At 38.3% G+C, this 18,089-nt stretch overlaps 1 protein-coding gene and 1 long non-coding RNA gene across 2 annotated transcripts in view; one reads left to right on the top strand and one right to left on the bottom strand.

Annotated features, from left to right (window-relative positions):
- The window catches only part of MDFIC2 (MyoD family inhibitor domain containing 2), a 107,341-nt gene extending 92,066 nt beyond the window's left edge, over positions 1-15,275 (bottom strand). The window contains exons 1-2 of the mRNA XM_043886667.1: positions 15,188-15,275; positions 14,526-14,613 (exon numbers count right to left, since the gene is read on the bottom strand). Coding sequence (XP_043742602.1) covers positions 14,526-14,613 — 88 coding nt within the window. The 5' untranslated portion in view covers positions 15,188-15,275. The remainder of the gene's footprint in view (positions 1-14,525; positions 14,614-15,187) is intronic.
- The window catches only part of LOC122683108, a 528,047-nt gene that overhangs the window by 65,405 nt on the left and 444,553 nt on the right, over positions 1-18,089 (top strand). The gene's annotated exons all lie outside the window — the stretch shown is intronic.

The following is an 18,089-nucleotide window of genomic DNA, read 5'->3' as shown; positions in this document are numbered from 1 at the left end:
AGAGCCAGTGTTTATTTCTTCCTGAAACACATGTACCCTTGACTCAGCCAAACTTAGCTACTGTTCTCTGAACAACTCAGACTTCTCTGACCACTTTAGATCATCATATTCCATCAGTTTGTAATGCTGCTTCCTATTAAAACTTTGCTTATGATGTATAACCCAGCCACATCCCCAGTTTCTCTGAATTCTAGATATGTTCTTTCCTACTTACGAATCTCATATCATCTTTGGAATATATTTATATATTCATTCATTTATTCATATCATTTTTTGAGTATCTGCTATGTTTTAGGGGCTATCTGGATTCCCAGTTATAGAAGTAAGAAGTAATACACCCTTATCCTTGAACAATTAACAAGCAATTAACAATCTAATACTTAACATTTCTGTTTTATTTTATCCATTTACTTATGGTAGTTTCCTTTTCTACTACCTCTTCCTTATTTTACACACACACACACACACACACACACACACACACACACACACAGAGGTATATCAATGTACATTGTGAATACGTGGAGTGTTATTTAGGTGTCATAATAAAATACTCTGTTACAGTCTTAGAAAGAGAAGATAGTCAAGAAATGTATTGTGTTAGAAAGGCAGAGAGAATAATAGAATAAAGTGTTTTGTTCCATATATATATATATATATATATATATATATGTTAGCTACATGACCATATATTTTATATGTAATATATAATTATCTAATTTTTAACCATGTCACTTTTCCCCCTTCAGAGTTTTCAAAAATTAAATTTGGTTTCTAATTGGCATTGTTAACCTGTGGAGTAGTGAAAACAAGTTATTTCTCCTGGTTGCTAGGGGACTTCAAGCTGAGACTGATGTCCTTAAGAGACTGAAGCAAAACCTGCATTCTTCTACTAGAGAGCAAGTGATGGATTGAGTTTAGAACTCAGACTTGGTAATTTGCCCTAGAATGTGGAGTAGCTTCTTAATTAACCGTTGTTAGCCTACAGAATTTTGAGCTTTAATAGTAGTATATTGGAAACACCAGTATGTTCATGACCTATGAATATGCTATGCCTCCAAGTTGTAATTTTTTTTTTTTAGGTCCTTAGTGCAGTTTTCCCTCTTCACTAATCATTCATGTTAGAATTTCCCCTGGAGACTTAAGTGAAGTTCCTTACTGCTTATTAAGTATCTCTGTCTTTCCATGTTATAGTTTTTGCTCTTTTTAAAATAAGGATATCAGTTGTTTTCTTTTTCTTTCCCCCCTTTTGTTTTGAAGAAAAAAGACTGGCTAATACATTAAGGAATATTTACACAAAAGGTCTTTTTTTTTTAAGGGACATAGGTAAGAAGTTAATATTTCCATATGAATCCTGTTTTCAAGGGGATTTTTAGTACAGTTGTTTTAGCCCAAATCTGCTATATACATTAAAAATAAAGGAAACCAACCAGCTCTGTTTTAATTTTAAGAGAAATCTGTATCTGTTTAAGGAAATGTGTGTACCCATTTGGTTTGCTGTATGAGAGATCCGATACTGAAAAACTGCTTCCAAATTGGTTGTGCACATTGCACTGTGTTTCAGATACAGCTGAAAAGCTTGCTCTTGTCTGGTCTGAATCCTAATGGCAAACGGGATATGTTGCTATTTTATTTCCCCAACTGAATTTTAAGTTCCTTGGGCTCAGAAGTCCTGGTATATTATTTGTGCAAGTTTGTGCCTTACAAGAAATTAAAACATTTGTTGATTTGGCTTACTTAATTATATATTATTTTGTAAAACAAATGCCTTTTTTATGGTATGAATCATTTTGTCTTATCAGTCTGCATTTGGTCTAAGAAATTAGTTTGAAGACACATACATAAAGTGGAATCTTATTTATTGAAGGTGGATAGAATATAATTTTTGATGAATTATTTTTTATTGTTCAGAAGAGTTTATTTGTAGAAACTTTATATATTTTAATGAAATTTACATTCAGAATGTTTTAGTATTTACATAGGCCTTTCAGTAACTGTTAGAGAAATTTGGTTTCCTGTCTATAATGCTGAATATTCTTAATATAAGAGAGAAAAAAATGACAAATGAAAGAGCTAAAGTGCAGGATGTTCCTCTCCTTTTGTCTATTCTTTGAGATGAGACATCATGAAGTACCTTTCTTAGCTTCTGCAATGTAGCTGTTTCTTTTCAAATCTATACTAGTGTGTAAGTTCAGCTCAAAGGGAGAAACTGCCTGATGTCTTATTTAATCCTATGCCTCTAGGAGTTGTTCTCTCCTTTCTGAAGTTAGACACTGGCAAACTACTGTCATTGCCCTTGCTTTTTGCCTTTGCTTCACATTTACTTTTTGACAGGCTTAAATAATGGCTAAAATGGTTGAAGTGATTTATGCCTGTAGACTGATGTCTTCATTTGCTCGCTTCACATTCCAATTTTTTTTTTTTTTTTTTTAACTAATGGTCTGGTGCACACCTACTGCAGGTGCATTTTATTAGAGAGTATATTCCCTCTAAATGCTGTTCCTAAGCTGAAAGAAATGGGCCATAATCATATAAAAATAAAGTATCTCTTTGTGAAATTTACAAGAAATGGAATGTCCTTATTCCTGAGCCATAGCACATCAGGGTCTTTTCTTCCTCTCTCTCTGTAAGATTGCTCTTTATACTAATGTTGATTAAGTGAGTCACACCAACAGCTGCTGTGACAGAGAGGAAAACGAATGAGTCTCCTGAAAATCTCAGTTGAAAGGAGTAAATCTCTTGAAGTTTCTAGTTAGCTACAATTTTCTTTTTCCTGTTGAGACAGGAAAGATTGGTTCCCAGTCTCTACAGATGGCTTCACTCCTAGTTCATAAAATTGCAATTAATAATGGTGAGCTAAGATCATTCTGGATTTGATGTACTGCTCTATCATCATTGAAAAAGAGTCTTTAAATCTGCTGTTTAACAACTTATAGGGACTTTGCACTGATTAATTCATCTGGTTATAGTCTCATGGCTGACATGGCATCTTCTAGGCCTTCCATTCCATTGGGATCAACATCATCATTTTATAAGAAATGAACTTACTACTTTATAGGCTTAGTTGGAGAGAAATTTCAACCGTCAGCTGTAGGATATGCCACGGGAATTTAATTTGTTGACCGATGAGAACACAGAAGATCTCATCTTTTACTGAACATTCTCCACATAAAATAAGGTTATCAGAGAATCAAAATGATTCTGACATTTGAACTTTAAGTAGAACGCCAATACATTTAAAGTAGGTACTGTCCTTCCTGAAATGTTCAGCGTTCCAACAACAGCACATGTCAGGCTCTTAAAAAAATATCATCCCTTATGGAGCAAAGTACTGAAAATTTGATAGTGGGTACCAGCCCTTAGAGTGCACTTTATTTGGAAGCCACATAGCATTTGTTCTTCTTCTGTTCTGGTGTTAGAGCACTGAATTTCCTCTGAAGAAGCATCTCTCCCCCATCATGTGTAGCCTTGTGGTACTGTCAGCCAAAGTACCCTTCCTTGCCTCGCCAGGATTGGGACTCATAGCCAAATCTATTGAGCTTTCTTCCTTGAGATTTGAAGTCTTGAATATGGATGGAGGAAAGGGCAGAAAAAGTGTGTGAAGCTCATGTTTTAGGAGTTAAATCTTGCCATCTGGATCACCAGAGTTAGATTACTCCCTGCCCATCCTGGACCTGACTTTTCCTTGTCAACTGCAGAACAACTCTGAGACTTCCAATAAATTCCTCTTTTCATTAATTTAGCTAGAAAAAGTATCTTTTACTTTCCTCTCAAAAACTATGTGATGATTAATTTTATGTGCCAACTTGGATGGGCTAAGGAATACCCAGGGAGCTGGTAAAATGCTATTTCTGGGTGTGTCCATGAGGTTGTTTGAGGGACTAGATTGGCATTTGAACTGATAGTCTGATTAAAGAGAGTATCTTTCCAGAGTTTAAGGCTAAATAGAATGAAAATAAAGAGAGAGCAGATTTGCTCTCTCCACTGGAGCTAGGACATCCATTCCCTGCCCTTGGACATGAGCTCTTCTGGCTCTCAGAACTTCTTACTTGCACCAGGGTTTACACCACTGGCTCTCAGAAGTTGGGGCTTTAGCCTGGAGCTACACCATTGGCTTTCCTGAACCTCCTGAGCAGACCATGGGATGACCCAGCCTCCATAAGTGTGTAAGCCAGTCCCCCATAATAAATCCTCTATTATCTGTGTACCCATCCATCCATCCATCCATCTGTGTTCTATCTATCTATCCATTGATCTATGTTCTATCTGTCTGTCTTATTTTTATTTCCTATTGGTTCTGATTCTCTGGAGAACCCTGATTAATACAAACTATGAAAGCCTCATTTTATAGTTGTGATATTTTGAAAGTAGTACATTATCCTTTGATTTGTTGTTGTTTTTCAACTAAGTCATGTCCAACTGTTTGTGACCCCCATGGTCTGTAGCATGCCAGGCTCCTCTGTCCTCCACTATCTCCTGGAATTCACTCACGTTCATGTCCATTGAGTTGGTGATGCCATCTAACACCTCATCCTCTGCACCCGCTTCTCCTTTTTTGATAGTCCTTTACTTAACTTTCATTTGAGGATAAAATGCAGTGGGATATGTTTTAATACAAGTTAAAATATGTCTCTAGTAGGCATTTCCAGGGTGGAAAGTTTATTGGAACCAAAGATGCTGATCAAGGTCTACAAAAGCTTCAAGGCTCTGTTTCTGGGCAAACTCCCCATGCTCATCAAATGCCAACCTTCCTTTGGGTCAAGATGCTCCAGCCCCTCTTATTTTCATTCACTTCTTGGAACATGACACGTTCTTTCCTGCCTTAACCCTTCTACTTGAAATGGTATTTCATTTCCTGTATTCTGCCATCAGCAGATGCTTTCTCAACCTTCAGGCCTAAAGCAAAATCTCTAGCCAACTTTCCCTGTCAGCATTACTTAAAGTAGACAGCTGATCTCATGTATCCTATTGCCCAATTTATAATCTTCATGGGATGTCACCATTTCACATTTAATGGGACCCAACCAAATCTTCTGATTCCTCTATCTCCAGCCACTTTTCCTCTTAATCTTCATGCATCATTATCATCATGCAGGGTCTCAAGCCAGGAGTTAACTTTGCCTCCTTTCTTTCTATTGCCTCACACCAGAGCACCAGCCAGTTCAATTAATTCTATCTACAAAATAGATCCTGAATTCTATATTACCTCTTTCACTTTCACAGTTTTAGCCTCCCGTTTATCATCTTTTGCTTGGTCAATTGCAGGGTCTTCTGTTTTATTTCTGCATATATTCTTTACCACATCCAGTATAAATACTTGCTTTTATCCCCTACTTAGAATCTCCAATGACTCCTAATTCAGATTAGGGAAAAACAGCTAAATTCCTGCCTATGGCCAGCAATGTTCAACATTATTTATGACTTGAACGTGTTTTCCCCTTCCCTTCCTTACTCCCTCCCTCCCTTATTTTCTTTATTCTTCCTTCCCTTTCTTCTTTCTCATCCAGTCATTCTGAACCATACAGTCATTATACAGGCTCTTTTCCCTGTTGAAATGCTCTTCCCAGACTTTGGACAGCTGGCTGCTTCTTGTTATTAAAATTTCAGGTCAATAATCTTTCATTCAAAACTTCTCTGATGGCTGCTTCTGAAAGATATTTCCCCATGCCAGTCTCTTTCATATCATCTTGTTTTAACACATCAAAATAATTACCCTGTGAAATGATCTTGTGCTTGTTTACTTCTTTAAGGGCATATTTTCACATCTAATTTCTCCTTTCATCTCTGGTTAAAAACAAAACAACATTCTCTTTGACTGTTACCTTCTCCTTACCTGTGTTTTGGTTATTAGGTAACACATGTTCACAAGTCCATGGAGACTACAGAAATAAGAGCTAATGATTCTATTTCCTGTGTTCACATAATAAAAGGAAATCAAGATATACTATTGGTGCACATTAACAATTTAAAATAGACATTATTGTGGCTTAATTTTAAAGCTAGACACACAAAAAGTAGCCCCTTTAAAACCAAAAATTATCTGAATGAGAGAATTAGCATGGATTAATATTTAGTCATTATAATAAAGCACTTATATAAATGAATTCCTTGAGGGCAGAACCTGTGGCATTTTTGTTTTTTCACGTCTTTGTTCTTTGCCTAATATGTTATCTGCAAGATCAAGAGCAGCCTCTTCAAATGCTTGCTGAATTGTATAAAAACGCATTTTGGAATTGTCTTAATGCTTATGATCTGAAATTATTTTTGAGCAAACAAAGTGAATTATCTTCACTTAGAATTAAGGGAAGTTTAGTGAATTTATGAATGTCAGTACATGTAAGATTTATGCTTTCTCCATCTCATTTGCAAACAGACCTTAACGGAAATGAGATGGGATTCTTGTGTTATGCACTTCAGGTTTTGGATTATATTGAGAAGAGAATTTGTGGAATATGGCTTTTTGAATTTCTTGGATATTTTCCAATATCTTGAATTATTGGTCTCTAATGTTCATGAACTCTGATTAAATGATAACCACTGTATTCAAACTGCCAGCTCTTTGGTGACCTGACTTCTCTACATTGATACTAAAGTTTAGGGACATTTTCTATAAATATATCTATATAATGATTTTTAAATCATCAAAGATTATAGTCACTATGTGACTGCTTATAGAAAAGTATCTATAGTTTGTTCAGAATAACTACAGAACTTTCATATCTTTTTCTTCCTGGCATTTTTGGAAAGTGAGAGCCAAACTTATTCATTGCCCTCCTCCTCCACCCTTGCCATTAAAAAAAAAAATCAAGTATTTTCTATAATATTAACTTACCCTGTGTGGCCCCACCCAGTGTAGCAGCTGTGGGACTGGGTCAACATCTGGTCAGAAGATGATAAAACTCTATGCCTTATATGTTGAGGACACATTTGTAACTTGGGATAATTTTATTCTTCTATTTATTACACCCATAAAGAGACTGCTTCACGAAAACAATCATAGAGAGCTAGTCTTCTGAAAGACAAACAGTTTTATTTCAACTTTCTTAATTTTATATGTTTAGGTCAAACCTTTGTTTTGACTTTGTGTGTGTGTGTGTACACATATATATAGAGAGTAATATTTATGGAAAACCAGTTTTCAGGAAATTGTAATAGATTTCATTGAGAGATACAAGCTTTTAGAACAGAAGTTACAAACTCTTGAGCTGAGCTAGACTCACGGAATCTGGTTTATTTGTCCTGCATGGTGTTTTCTTGTAACTATCGCTGTTCATTGTTATTAGGTAACCTTTAGAATTCAGGTGATGTCATATAGAAATCCAGTTTCTCCTGAAAAATCAGGAGACACTCTAGGAAATTGTGTGCAGTTCAGACACTGGCGATGCTGTGATTTTAAACTGCAAATGGCAACAATTTAAAGGCTCCCATCCCTTCATTTCGCTGTTTCTCTTCCGTATCAAATGGTGTAAGGAGCAAGCACTGAAATGGTTACCCAGAATGCTCCCTGGCTTAATGGGGTATTACATGCCATCTTATTCCACCTGTAATTCCCCCTCCCCCCCCAATTTCTATGTTATATCAATTTTTCCTTCATAACATTTTTCACATTTGGGCCTATTTTCTTCTTCTCCTTGTTATGACTTTTATGCCAGTTGTGTGGCCCTCTTGTCTAGGCTGTTGAATGCATTGCTGTCTTAGCCATCATCATCCATCTTGCCTTAAACTTTCCTCTGCCTGTCCCATGCCAGTTTGCACTCTAGTTACAGATGTATATGCCCAAATCACAGTTCAGTATATTGGTCCCTGACCTCAGACCTGCCTGCACTGACAACTTAAAAACCCATGCCCAACTACTTATACTTGGCATTCAGTCTTTTTATCCTCCCTTTCTTGTGTTAACCCATACACAGGTAACTAGTCAACATGCCCATTTCCCTGGCACCAAAGTGGGCATCACATCATGCAGCCTCTGATGCTTTTGCTCTCGGCATTAACTCCTCCTCTCCCCCTGTGCAGATAGCTCATGGCCATCTTCAATACTGGCCTTTCAAGACCATCTTGGCCCACAGTTACATAACACAGCTCATCTTGCCTGGGTACATATTTCACAATCATATTTTGTTTCTCTGGTTGTCTTAAAACAGGTTTTCTCTGAGTATGGTCCCTGAGCATGTTACTTCATGTTACTTGCTCTTAAGCATTTATATCCTCTCTCCATCTATATCCTGCTGAATTCCTTAAGTTGGGAGTCAGGAATTTGATCAATCTAAAATTTGAGGAGTCAGGAGTTCAAAGGCAGTAGTGATACAAGATTGCCTGGTAGTTTGATAGAAGATAAAACTAGATTCAGTTAGTTTTATTCTGAATACATTTTCAGGTTTATTGATGTTTTTCTTAAACACTGTTTACCCTAATTGTTAGTAAGAAGCTCTGGATGTTGCTTCAACCAACCCTTTGAGAGAAGTAGAAAGCAAAGAACCTTTTCACCTTTCAGGCCAAAGCAGGACAATTAGGTAAAATTCTTGAGTGCAGGACTGTTTCTTTCCTCCTTTTTTTTTTTTTTTTTTTATGTGTGCTATTATGCTCATGCCTTGTCTCTGTTGATAACTATTAATAAATGTAAATCAAATTTGATACACTGAATGAGTGTTTGAAGATGAAAAGTTAGAAAGAGTATCAGTACTTAGGTTGGAAGTGACGATGCTGACTCTTCTTGGTCCCACTCTCACTTCGAGGTCAGGTGCTGTGGTAACTGATTTAGGTAGATAAACCCAGTGAGCATTTGCTCCAACCCTAATCCGGCAGTGCTATGATTCCCTATATTTTAACTGTGGACAGTATTCAGCTGGAGTTTCAGAGGGAGGCAAGAGACACTGTGACGGGAGAGGCAATTAATTTGTTATTCATAAAGAAGGTTTTGAACAGCTTTCGGATCTCTACATTCATCCCTCCCTATCCACAGATTCTGAATCTGCAGACAGAGAGGGCTGACCCCCACACCATCTGGTATGAGAACTTGAGCATCTTTGGAGTTGGTGTCTACAGTGGGGTACTGGAGCCAGTCCCCTGGTGGATACTGAAAAGTTACTTTATTTCTTTTTCGTTTTTAAGGGGGAAGGGGTTTTGATCAATTATAAAGAGCCCTAAAATATGGTGGAGTAGAAGGATGTGTGCTCATCTTCTCCTGTGAAAACCCCCAAATTGCAAGTAACTGCTGAACAACCATCAACAGGAGAATGTTGGATCCCACGAAAAAAGATACCCACATCCAAGGACAAAGGAGAAGCCCCAGTAGACAGTAGGAGGGGCAAAATCATGTTTAGAATCAAATTCTATACCCACGAGAGATGTTTGGAGGGCTCAAACAAAACCTTGTGCACACGAGGACCCAGGGACCCCACAAGATGCTGAGCCAAACCTGCCTTTGAGTGTTTGAGTGTCTCTTGTAGAGGCATGAGTTAGCAGTGGGCTGCCATGGGAACAGGTACTCAGGCTGCAGCCGACCTGAAAGGTATGGTGTGTGAACCCAACTACAGAGCCACAAAGCAGACAAACTACAAACTGGAGAATAATTATGCCAAAGAAGTTCTCACACTGTTAAAGTTCTAGGATCCACAACAGATTTCCCAACCTGGGGATTCAGCAAAAGGACTGAGAACCCCAAGGGAATTTGACTTTGAAGGCCAGTGGGATTTGACTACAGAACTTACACAGGATGAGGGAAACAGACTCTTGGAGGGCACAAACAAAACCTTGTGTGCACCGGGACCCAGGAGAAAGGAGCAGTGACCCCATAACAGACTGAGCCAGACTTGCCTATGGGTGTCCAGGAGTCTCCAACAGAGGTGTGGGTCAACAGTGCCTTCCATGGGGTCAGCGCCACTGAGTACAACAGTCCTGGCATAAATCCTTTTGAAGGAGGTCACCGTTACCATTAGCATAGTTTGGCCTCAGGTCAAACTACTGGGAGGGATCACAGCCCCACCCATCAACAGAAAATTGGATTAAATTTTTACTAAGCTTGGCCCTGCCCATAGAGCAAGACTCAGAGTCCCCCACAGCCAGTCCCTCCTATTGGGAAGCTTCTACAAGCCTCTAAGGAGCCATCAGAGGGCAGACAGAATGGAAACCGCAATTACAGAAAACTGACCAAACTGATCATTTGAATCACAGTCTTGTCTAACTCAATGAAACTATAAGCCATGTCGTGTAGGGCCACCCAAGACAGACATGTCAAGGTGGAGAGTTCTGACAAAATGAGGTCCACTGGAGAAGGGAATGGCAAACCACTTTAGTATCCTTGACTTGAAAACCCCATGAACAGTTTGAAAAAGCAAATAGATATGACACTGAAAGATGAACTCCCCAGGTTTGTATATGCTGAATATGCTACTGGAGAAGAGTGGAGAAATCGCTCCAGAGAGAATGAAGATCTGAGCCAAAGGGAAAACAATGCCCAGCTGTGGATGTGACTGGTGATGGAAGTCTGATGCTGTAAAGAACAATACTGCATAGGAACCTGGAATGTTAGGTCCATGAATCAAGATAAGTTGGAAGTGGTCAAACAGGAGATGACAAGAGTGAACATTGACATTTTAGGGATCAGTGAACTAAAATGGACTGGAATGGGTGAATTTAACTCAGGTGACCATTATATCTACTATGGTGAGAAACAATCCCTTAGAAGAAGTGGAGTAGCCATCATAGTCAACAAAAGAGTCCAAAGTGCAGAACTTGGGTGCAATCTCAAAAACGACAGAATGATCTCTTTTGGTTTGGTTTCCAAGGCAAACCATGCAATATCAAAGTAATCCAAGTCAATGCCCCAACCAGTAATGCTGAAGAAGTTGAAGTTGAATGGTTCTATGAAGACCTAAAAGACCTTCTAGAACTAACACACAAAAAAGATGTCCTCTTCATTATAGTGGACTGGAATGCAAAAGTAGGAAGTCAAGAAATACCTGGAGTAACAGGCAAATTTGGCCTTGGAGTATAGAATGAAGCAGGGCAAAGGCTAACAGAGTTTTGCCAAGAGAACACACTGGTCATAGCAAACACCCTCTTCCAACAATACAAAAGAAGACTCTCCACATGGACACCACCAAATGGTCAATACCAAAATCAGATTGATTATATTCTTTGCAACCAAAGTTAGAGAAGCTCTATACAGTCAGCAAAAACAAGACCAGGAGTTGACTGTGGCTCAGATCATCAATTCCTTATTGCCAAATTCAGACCTAAGTTGAAGAAAGTAGGGAAAACCACTAGACCATTCAGCTATGACCTAAATCAAATCCCTTATGATTATCCAGTAGAAGTGAGAAATAGATTCAAGGGATTAGATCTGATAGAGCGCCCGAAGAACTATGCTTGGAGGTTCGTGACACTGTACAGGAAGGAGGGATCAAGACCATCCCCAAGAAAAAGAAATGCAAAGAGGCAAAATGGTTGTCTGAGGAGGCCTTACAAATAGCTGTGAAAAGAAGAGAAGCGAAAGGCAAAGGAGAAAAAAGGTATACCTATTTGAATGCAGAGTTCTAAAGAATAGCAAGGAGAGACAAGAAAGCCTTCCTCAGTGATCAATGCAAAGAAGTAGAGGAAAACAATAGAATGGGAAAGACTAGTAAATGGCTACCCACTCCAGTATTCTTGCCTGGGAAGTCCCATGGTAAGAGGAGTCTGGTGGGCTACAGTCCATGGGGTTGCCAAAGATTTGGACATGACTTAGAGACTAAACATTTATATGAATTTGTCAGTTTCTGATATGTGAGTATTGTAAGAAGCTAAATAAATAAAAGCATTTTTTGTGATTAAAAAATAAAACTAGTTTCTCTGAGCCTTTGTCTTTTAATCTGGAAAATGGACCAATATCCAGCACACCAAATGGTTGCAGGGACAAAAGGAAGGAATTTACATGAAATGCTGTGAGAGAAACAATGGCAGGAATGACTGAGGCATGCAAGAAGGACCTCCATGTTTGCTGCCCATGCTGAGCTTTGACTGAACATGGGAAAATAAAGCAACTGAATAGTTGGCTGAGTTGCCAGAAGGAAAGAATAGTGCTAAGAACTGTGCTTTTTCTGTACTAAGGAAATCCCATCTACCCCCAGTAAAAGATAAGTAAGCTCGATAGCCGAGTCATGTGTGGAACAGATTTACTCTCCTGTCCAGATCTTCAGTCACAAGCTTGTGTAGCCTGCACGATCTTCCTCTATTCCCCATAAACCCCCTGCCCATTTTCTGTGACCAGACACTATTCTGATTTCCTCCCAAATCTGATTTGGGAGGATTCCCCAAACTGCAATTCTAAGATCCCAGATAAACTGCCTTGTCGCCTCTTTATAGAGTTTCTTTCTGTTGACAGTGCTGTAAAAACATATAGCACTGATCGTAGTGCTCATTGTTCAAACTATGAACCAGAATCTCAAAAAATAATTATCTGATTTTGAACCATGCTTTAAAGAGGGGATAAAAGACACGAAATAATGGTCTATCTTCCCCATAGTTTCACAAGGTAGATATTATACTCCTTGGCTAAGGAATCTGAAGCTCAGAGAGGTTAAATAACAGTACAGTCACCAGCTAGCAAACAAGTGAGCAGAAAATTTAAAACTTCACCTGCCTGACTTCAAATCCTCTATTGTTGCCACTGCACCAGTATATTTTTTTTTAATAAGCCAACATATAACCTTTTTCTTAACGTTAAATGAAAAGACATTTATGTTCAAAAGCTAACTCCTCCTGATAATTCACAGTTAATGAAATACAGTAAACATAATTTGAGTGTAGATTAAATTGTGTCCAATTGGGATAAAACAGGTCGCCTGGGAAATTAGATTTTGTAGAATACAAGAATTCAATCCAAAGTTGTACTTAGTAGAGACAGTTTTTTAAAAACAAAAATTTTCAGGAAGCAATTGACTAGTCTATCAATTTTGTCATTATTTCTCTATGATACATCTATAGCATGGAGCAGCTAGAGCAAAACAAAAGAAGATAAACTTTCCTATAAGTAGCAGTAAAGAACTCCTCTGTCTTGGTGGGTTTGGTCTTCCCAACAAAAACACAGGGGGATCTTTAGCCTAAGTTCAGTTTTTGTTTTTACTTCTGTTTTTTTTTTAAGATTGTATTTAAAAGATTGTTTAATTAAAATTAAAAAAAAAAAAAAGGATTTCTTAGCTCTGTGGCTTTTGGAAGGAAATGATTCTGAGAATACTTCATGTGTGTACCCACTTTTATCCTGAAATAAAGTCTTCACTAGAGATGAGTCCCAGCTATTAAATTTTATTATGGGGCCCTGGGGCAGAAGGATAATCTTTTTTAAAAGAGTGAACAGTTGAAAAATGACAGTGGTGGTAAAGAGCAATTAAGAATAAGAGTGGATGGAAGATGTATATGTGAAAGTGAAGGTGTTGATTTAAACACTTCAGGAAGGTTTTTGAGCACAATCATGTCCTGATAAGTGACTTAAACATCTTTTCTTTGAAACACAGTGAAAAGTGGTAGTTAAATTTATATGCTACGGAGTCTTACGGTCTGGGATCAAATCCCAGCTCTGTCACTTCTTATTTTGTAATTTTAGGTAATTTACTTAAACTCTTTGAGATTCTGTTTTCTCACCTGAATATTAGGAGTAATTAGTGCTTTATAAGGTTGTTTTGATGATTCAGCATAATCACTAATACACATTGTCATTGTGTTTGATGTATTAATGATGATGATGTTTGATGTAATAGAACTTATTTGACATATATATTAAAGTCTCCTGTGACCTTAGAAAACAGTTTTGAGGAATGACAACTACTTAAGAGCCATCTTTTTACAATTGAATAGATTCAGGAAATGGTGTAAAAGAGACAACTTATCTATTTAAATAAAATATCAAATCAGTTTCCTTTAAGAAACATTAAAGGTATTTATAAAAAGAAAAGATTATGAAATAAAGCCTTCTAGTAAATAATCATGAGTTTATACGTGTTTTCGAAAGTGCACAAATTTGTACTCCTCCTAGGAGGACTTATCGATTTGCGTATGTATTTCAAGCAGGCATCTTACGCACACAGTGCTTGTGGCCGACAGCACTCTCCCCTGGGAAGGTGGCTCTGTAATTGCAGTGAATGACAATTCTATTTGTAGACATGACTTCCTACAGCCTGCACTCCTTTCTGTGATTATTATTTAAAAATTACTTGTCCTCAAATGATTTCATCTTCCTGGCTACAAAGGAGAAAATTCTCTAGCACAACAAGAACCTTATAGGTAACGTGTATCTGAATTGGAAGTATATATTCCCCTACCTATAAAATCATCTGAGTGTCCTGCAGCCTAAGATGTACAAAAAGCATTTCAATACTAAACACCCTCAATCTACCACTTAGGCCAAAAAAAAAAAAGAAACAGAAAACCAGAAGTATTAATATCATTTGAACTGCAGGGCATTTTTCCTCCTTCTGCCTGCTCTTTTTTGCTTATAAACAAAGGCACAATTTTCACATTGATAGAAAATCAACAGTAAGAGAACTTACCTTCCTTCAACCAAGAAATGTTATTTTTGTCATTTTCAAAATGCTCAGCTGTTCTGACTTTTATCTTTTCCAGCTCAGTTTCTGACATCTAAGTGGAAACAGAATTGATGATATAAAAAATTCATTAAGAACCCAAATTTATAACATGAAACCTTATATTTAGAGACGACTGCCATATTATAGGAACATTTTATCTCTGTAGTTTTTCAGCTCCCTGTCTAATGTTAAATTTTATATTTTATCCACGTGTAGTATTTTATAACACTACATTGAAAATGAAACTTTAGATGATATTTTACTTTCAGCAGTCAAGATTGCTGTCAGCTCTGATTTCTGAATACAAAAGAAAAACAGATGAACAACTAGCCTCCGATTTGTCAAAATGCAAACATTCAGTGGCTGTTTCAATGTTTTTCTTAACAGTCTAGAGAAAAGCATGCTTCAAAGTGATACACAAAGATAGAAAGGCTAAGAAACGCAGGACCTTTTTAGCAGTGTGGTGGAAAGAATGAGAACCCTATGACCTCAGCCAGGCCAGGTTGAGCTTCCTGAGGGTGTTGAGACCTAGTAGGCATCCTCAGTACATTGCACTTGACTTCCTCCCTGACTTGGTCACAGTGAGCTAGGATGCTCCACTTGCATCAGCACCTCAGTGTCCTTACCTGTGTGTTCACAAGGGAGGAGGCCCAAGGCGAGGGATAGGGAAGCAGCGTGGCAATGTTCTGGACAGCCTCCCTTCTTGTCTCTCGATGTCCAGCATTCCTCTGCCCTGCCAGAAGTGAGCGAAGAAGCAAATACGCTCCCTCCCTGGGTGGTGCTAGATTTGTATTGCTGCCAGAAGCATCCAACTTGCGGCTGAGAGGTTTTCTTTTTTTCTTTTAAGGTAATATAAAGCCTGTGGTTCAAAACAATAAAAACCTTCTCCTGGCTAGCACTTATTTAAAATGACACTCTGCAAAACAGGGTAAAAAGAATGAACTCTTTTCAAATGGATGGGGTTTCTCCAGTCCCCTTCCTTCCACACCCGCCATTCATCACTTTTGGTTAATATAAAAAGGTATAGAAAAAAGAGATCGAAAAATATATAGAGACTACTTGGGTTAACAGAAAAAAGAAGGGGAGCCTCTCTGGGCTTGCTTTCTAGATGTTCACCCTGCAGCTGCTATTTTGAAAGGCAAGTGTTTCTAACATTTTATAGGTAACAAGAACACATTTCAAGTTCTTTTGAGAGTCTTCAAATATTCCAAAAAGAATTTGAAATCACATTCCGAAGAGGATTTGTCATTAGATACTTAGGCAAAGATACTGTTTTCAACAGAAGTTTAACAACAAAAAGCATAACCCTTAGGAATGTATGACAATAAATCATCCAACATTCCTAAATGCTGTTTTTTCCATTATGAAAAAATAATCTTTATTTTTTGACCCTAAGTGGTTTGCCTCCTCCAGTGTCTTTAACATAGAAACTGTTATCTGATTGTCTTGTGCCCATTTCACCTCTTTTTCCCAACTTCATTTCTTCTATTTTGCTCAGTTTTATGTGAAAATTGACTGATCAACATAGTTTTTGAAAACAATAAAACTGGGAGCAAAGATAAATTTCAGATTCCTGTAACAGCCAATAAAAACCTTGACTGATAAGAATCTATAACATTATTTTCACACTGTGGCTTCAAGTTTCAAGATTTCTCCACGTCGCCTAACCTTCTTTCCACTTTAACCTAATTGTAGTGCTGCAGTTCCTTGAACTTATCTGCTTCTGTTACTAACATTTCAGAATGTTGCCTCAGAGTCCCATCTTCACCTCCACCTTGAAGTCTTCTTAATCTCACTCATTTAGAAATGATCATTCCCTTCTCTTGGGACTTCTGGCATACACATATCCATTGTGGTCTTATGTAAACTTGCTTTATTCTTCTGATAAGATTATAACCCATAACACTTCCCCCCTCACCCCACTCCCACCTAAGGGCTCAGACTCCCCATTGTATGCCTCTCTCGTAAAAACTTCTGACATGATCAGTTCAGTTCAGTTCAGTCCTGCCTGACTCTTTGTGGCCCCATGGACTGCAGCATGCCAGGCCTCCCTGTCCATCACCAACTCCCCGGGTTTACTCAAACTTATGTCCACTGGGTTGGTGATGCCATCCAACCATCTCATTCTCTGTTGTCCCCTTCTTCTACCACCTTCAGTTTTTCTCAGCATCAGGGCCTTTTCCAAATGAGTCAGTTCTTCTCATCAGGTGGCGAAACTATTGGAGTTTCAGCTTCAAAATCAGTCCTTCCAATGAACATTCAGGACTGATTTCCTTTAGGACTGACTCCTTGGATCCCCTTGCTGTCCAAGGGACTCTAGAGTCTTCCCCAACACCACAGTTCAAAAGCATCAATTCCTCAGCACTCAGCTTTCTTTGTAGTCCAACTCTCACATCCATACATGACACCTGGAAAAACTATAGCCTTGACTAGATGGACCTTTGTTGGCAAAATAATGTCTCTGTTGTCTAGGTTGGTCATAACTTTTCTTCCAAGGAGCAAACATCTTTTAATTTCATGGCTGTAGTCACCATCTGCAGTGATTTTGGAGCCCCCCAAAATAAAGTCTGCCACTGTTTCCATTGTTTCCCCATCTATTTGCCATGAAGTGATGGGAACAGATGCCATGATCTTAGTTTTCTGAATGTTGAGTATTAAGCCAACTTTTTCACTCTCCTCTTTCACTTTCCTCAAGAGGCTCTTTAGTTCTTCTTCACTTTCTGCCACAAGGGTGGTGTCATCTGCATATCTGATAGACATTTCTTTTGGCAATCTTGATTCCAGCTTGTGCTTCTTCCAGCCCAGGATTTCGCATGATGTACTCTGCATAGAAGTTAAATAAGCAAGGTTACAATATACAGCCTTGACTTACTCCTTTTCCTATTTGGAACCAGTCTGTTGTTCCATGTCCAGTTCTAACTGTTGCTTCCTGACCTGCATACAGGTTTCTCAAGAGGCAGGTCAGGTGGTCTGGTATTCCCATCTCTTTCAGAATTTTCCATGGTTTGTTGTGATCCACACAGTCAAAGGCTTTGGCATAGTCAATAAAGCAGAAATAAATGTTTTTTCTGGGACTCTCTTGCATTTTCAATGATCCAGTGGATGTTGGCAATTTAATCTCTGGTTCCTCTTCCTTTTCTAAAACCAGCTTGAACACCTGGAAGTTCACGGTTCACGTACTGTTGAAGTCTGACTTGGAGAATTTTGAGCATTACTTTACTAGCATGTGAGATGAATGCAATCGTGTGATAGCTTGAGCATTCTTTGGCATTTTCTTTCTTTGGGATTGGAATAAAAACTGATCTTTTCCAGTCCTGTGGCCACTGCTGCGTTTTTCAGATTTGCTGGCATATTGAGTGCAGCATTTTCACAGCATCATCTTTTAGGATTTGAAATAGCTTAACTGGAATTCCATCACCTCCATTAGCTTTGTTTGTAGTGATACTTCCAAAGTCCTACTTGACTTCACATTCCAGATGTCTGGCTCTAGGTGACTGATCACACCATTGTGATTATCTGGGTTGTGAA

Source organism: Cervus elaphus, chromosome 24 (assembly GCF_910594005.1).
Source record: "Cervus elaphus chromosome 24, mCerEla1.1, whole genome shotgun sequence".
NCBI classification, from domain to species: Eukaryota; Metazoa; Chordata; class Mammalia; order Artiodactyla; family Cervidae; genus Cervus; species Cervus elaphus.
Note: the sequence above shows the minus strand (reverse complement) of the source record. Positions and strands in the feature narration are given on the sequence as shown.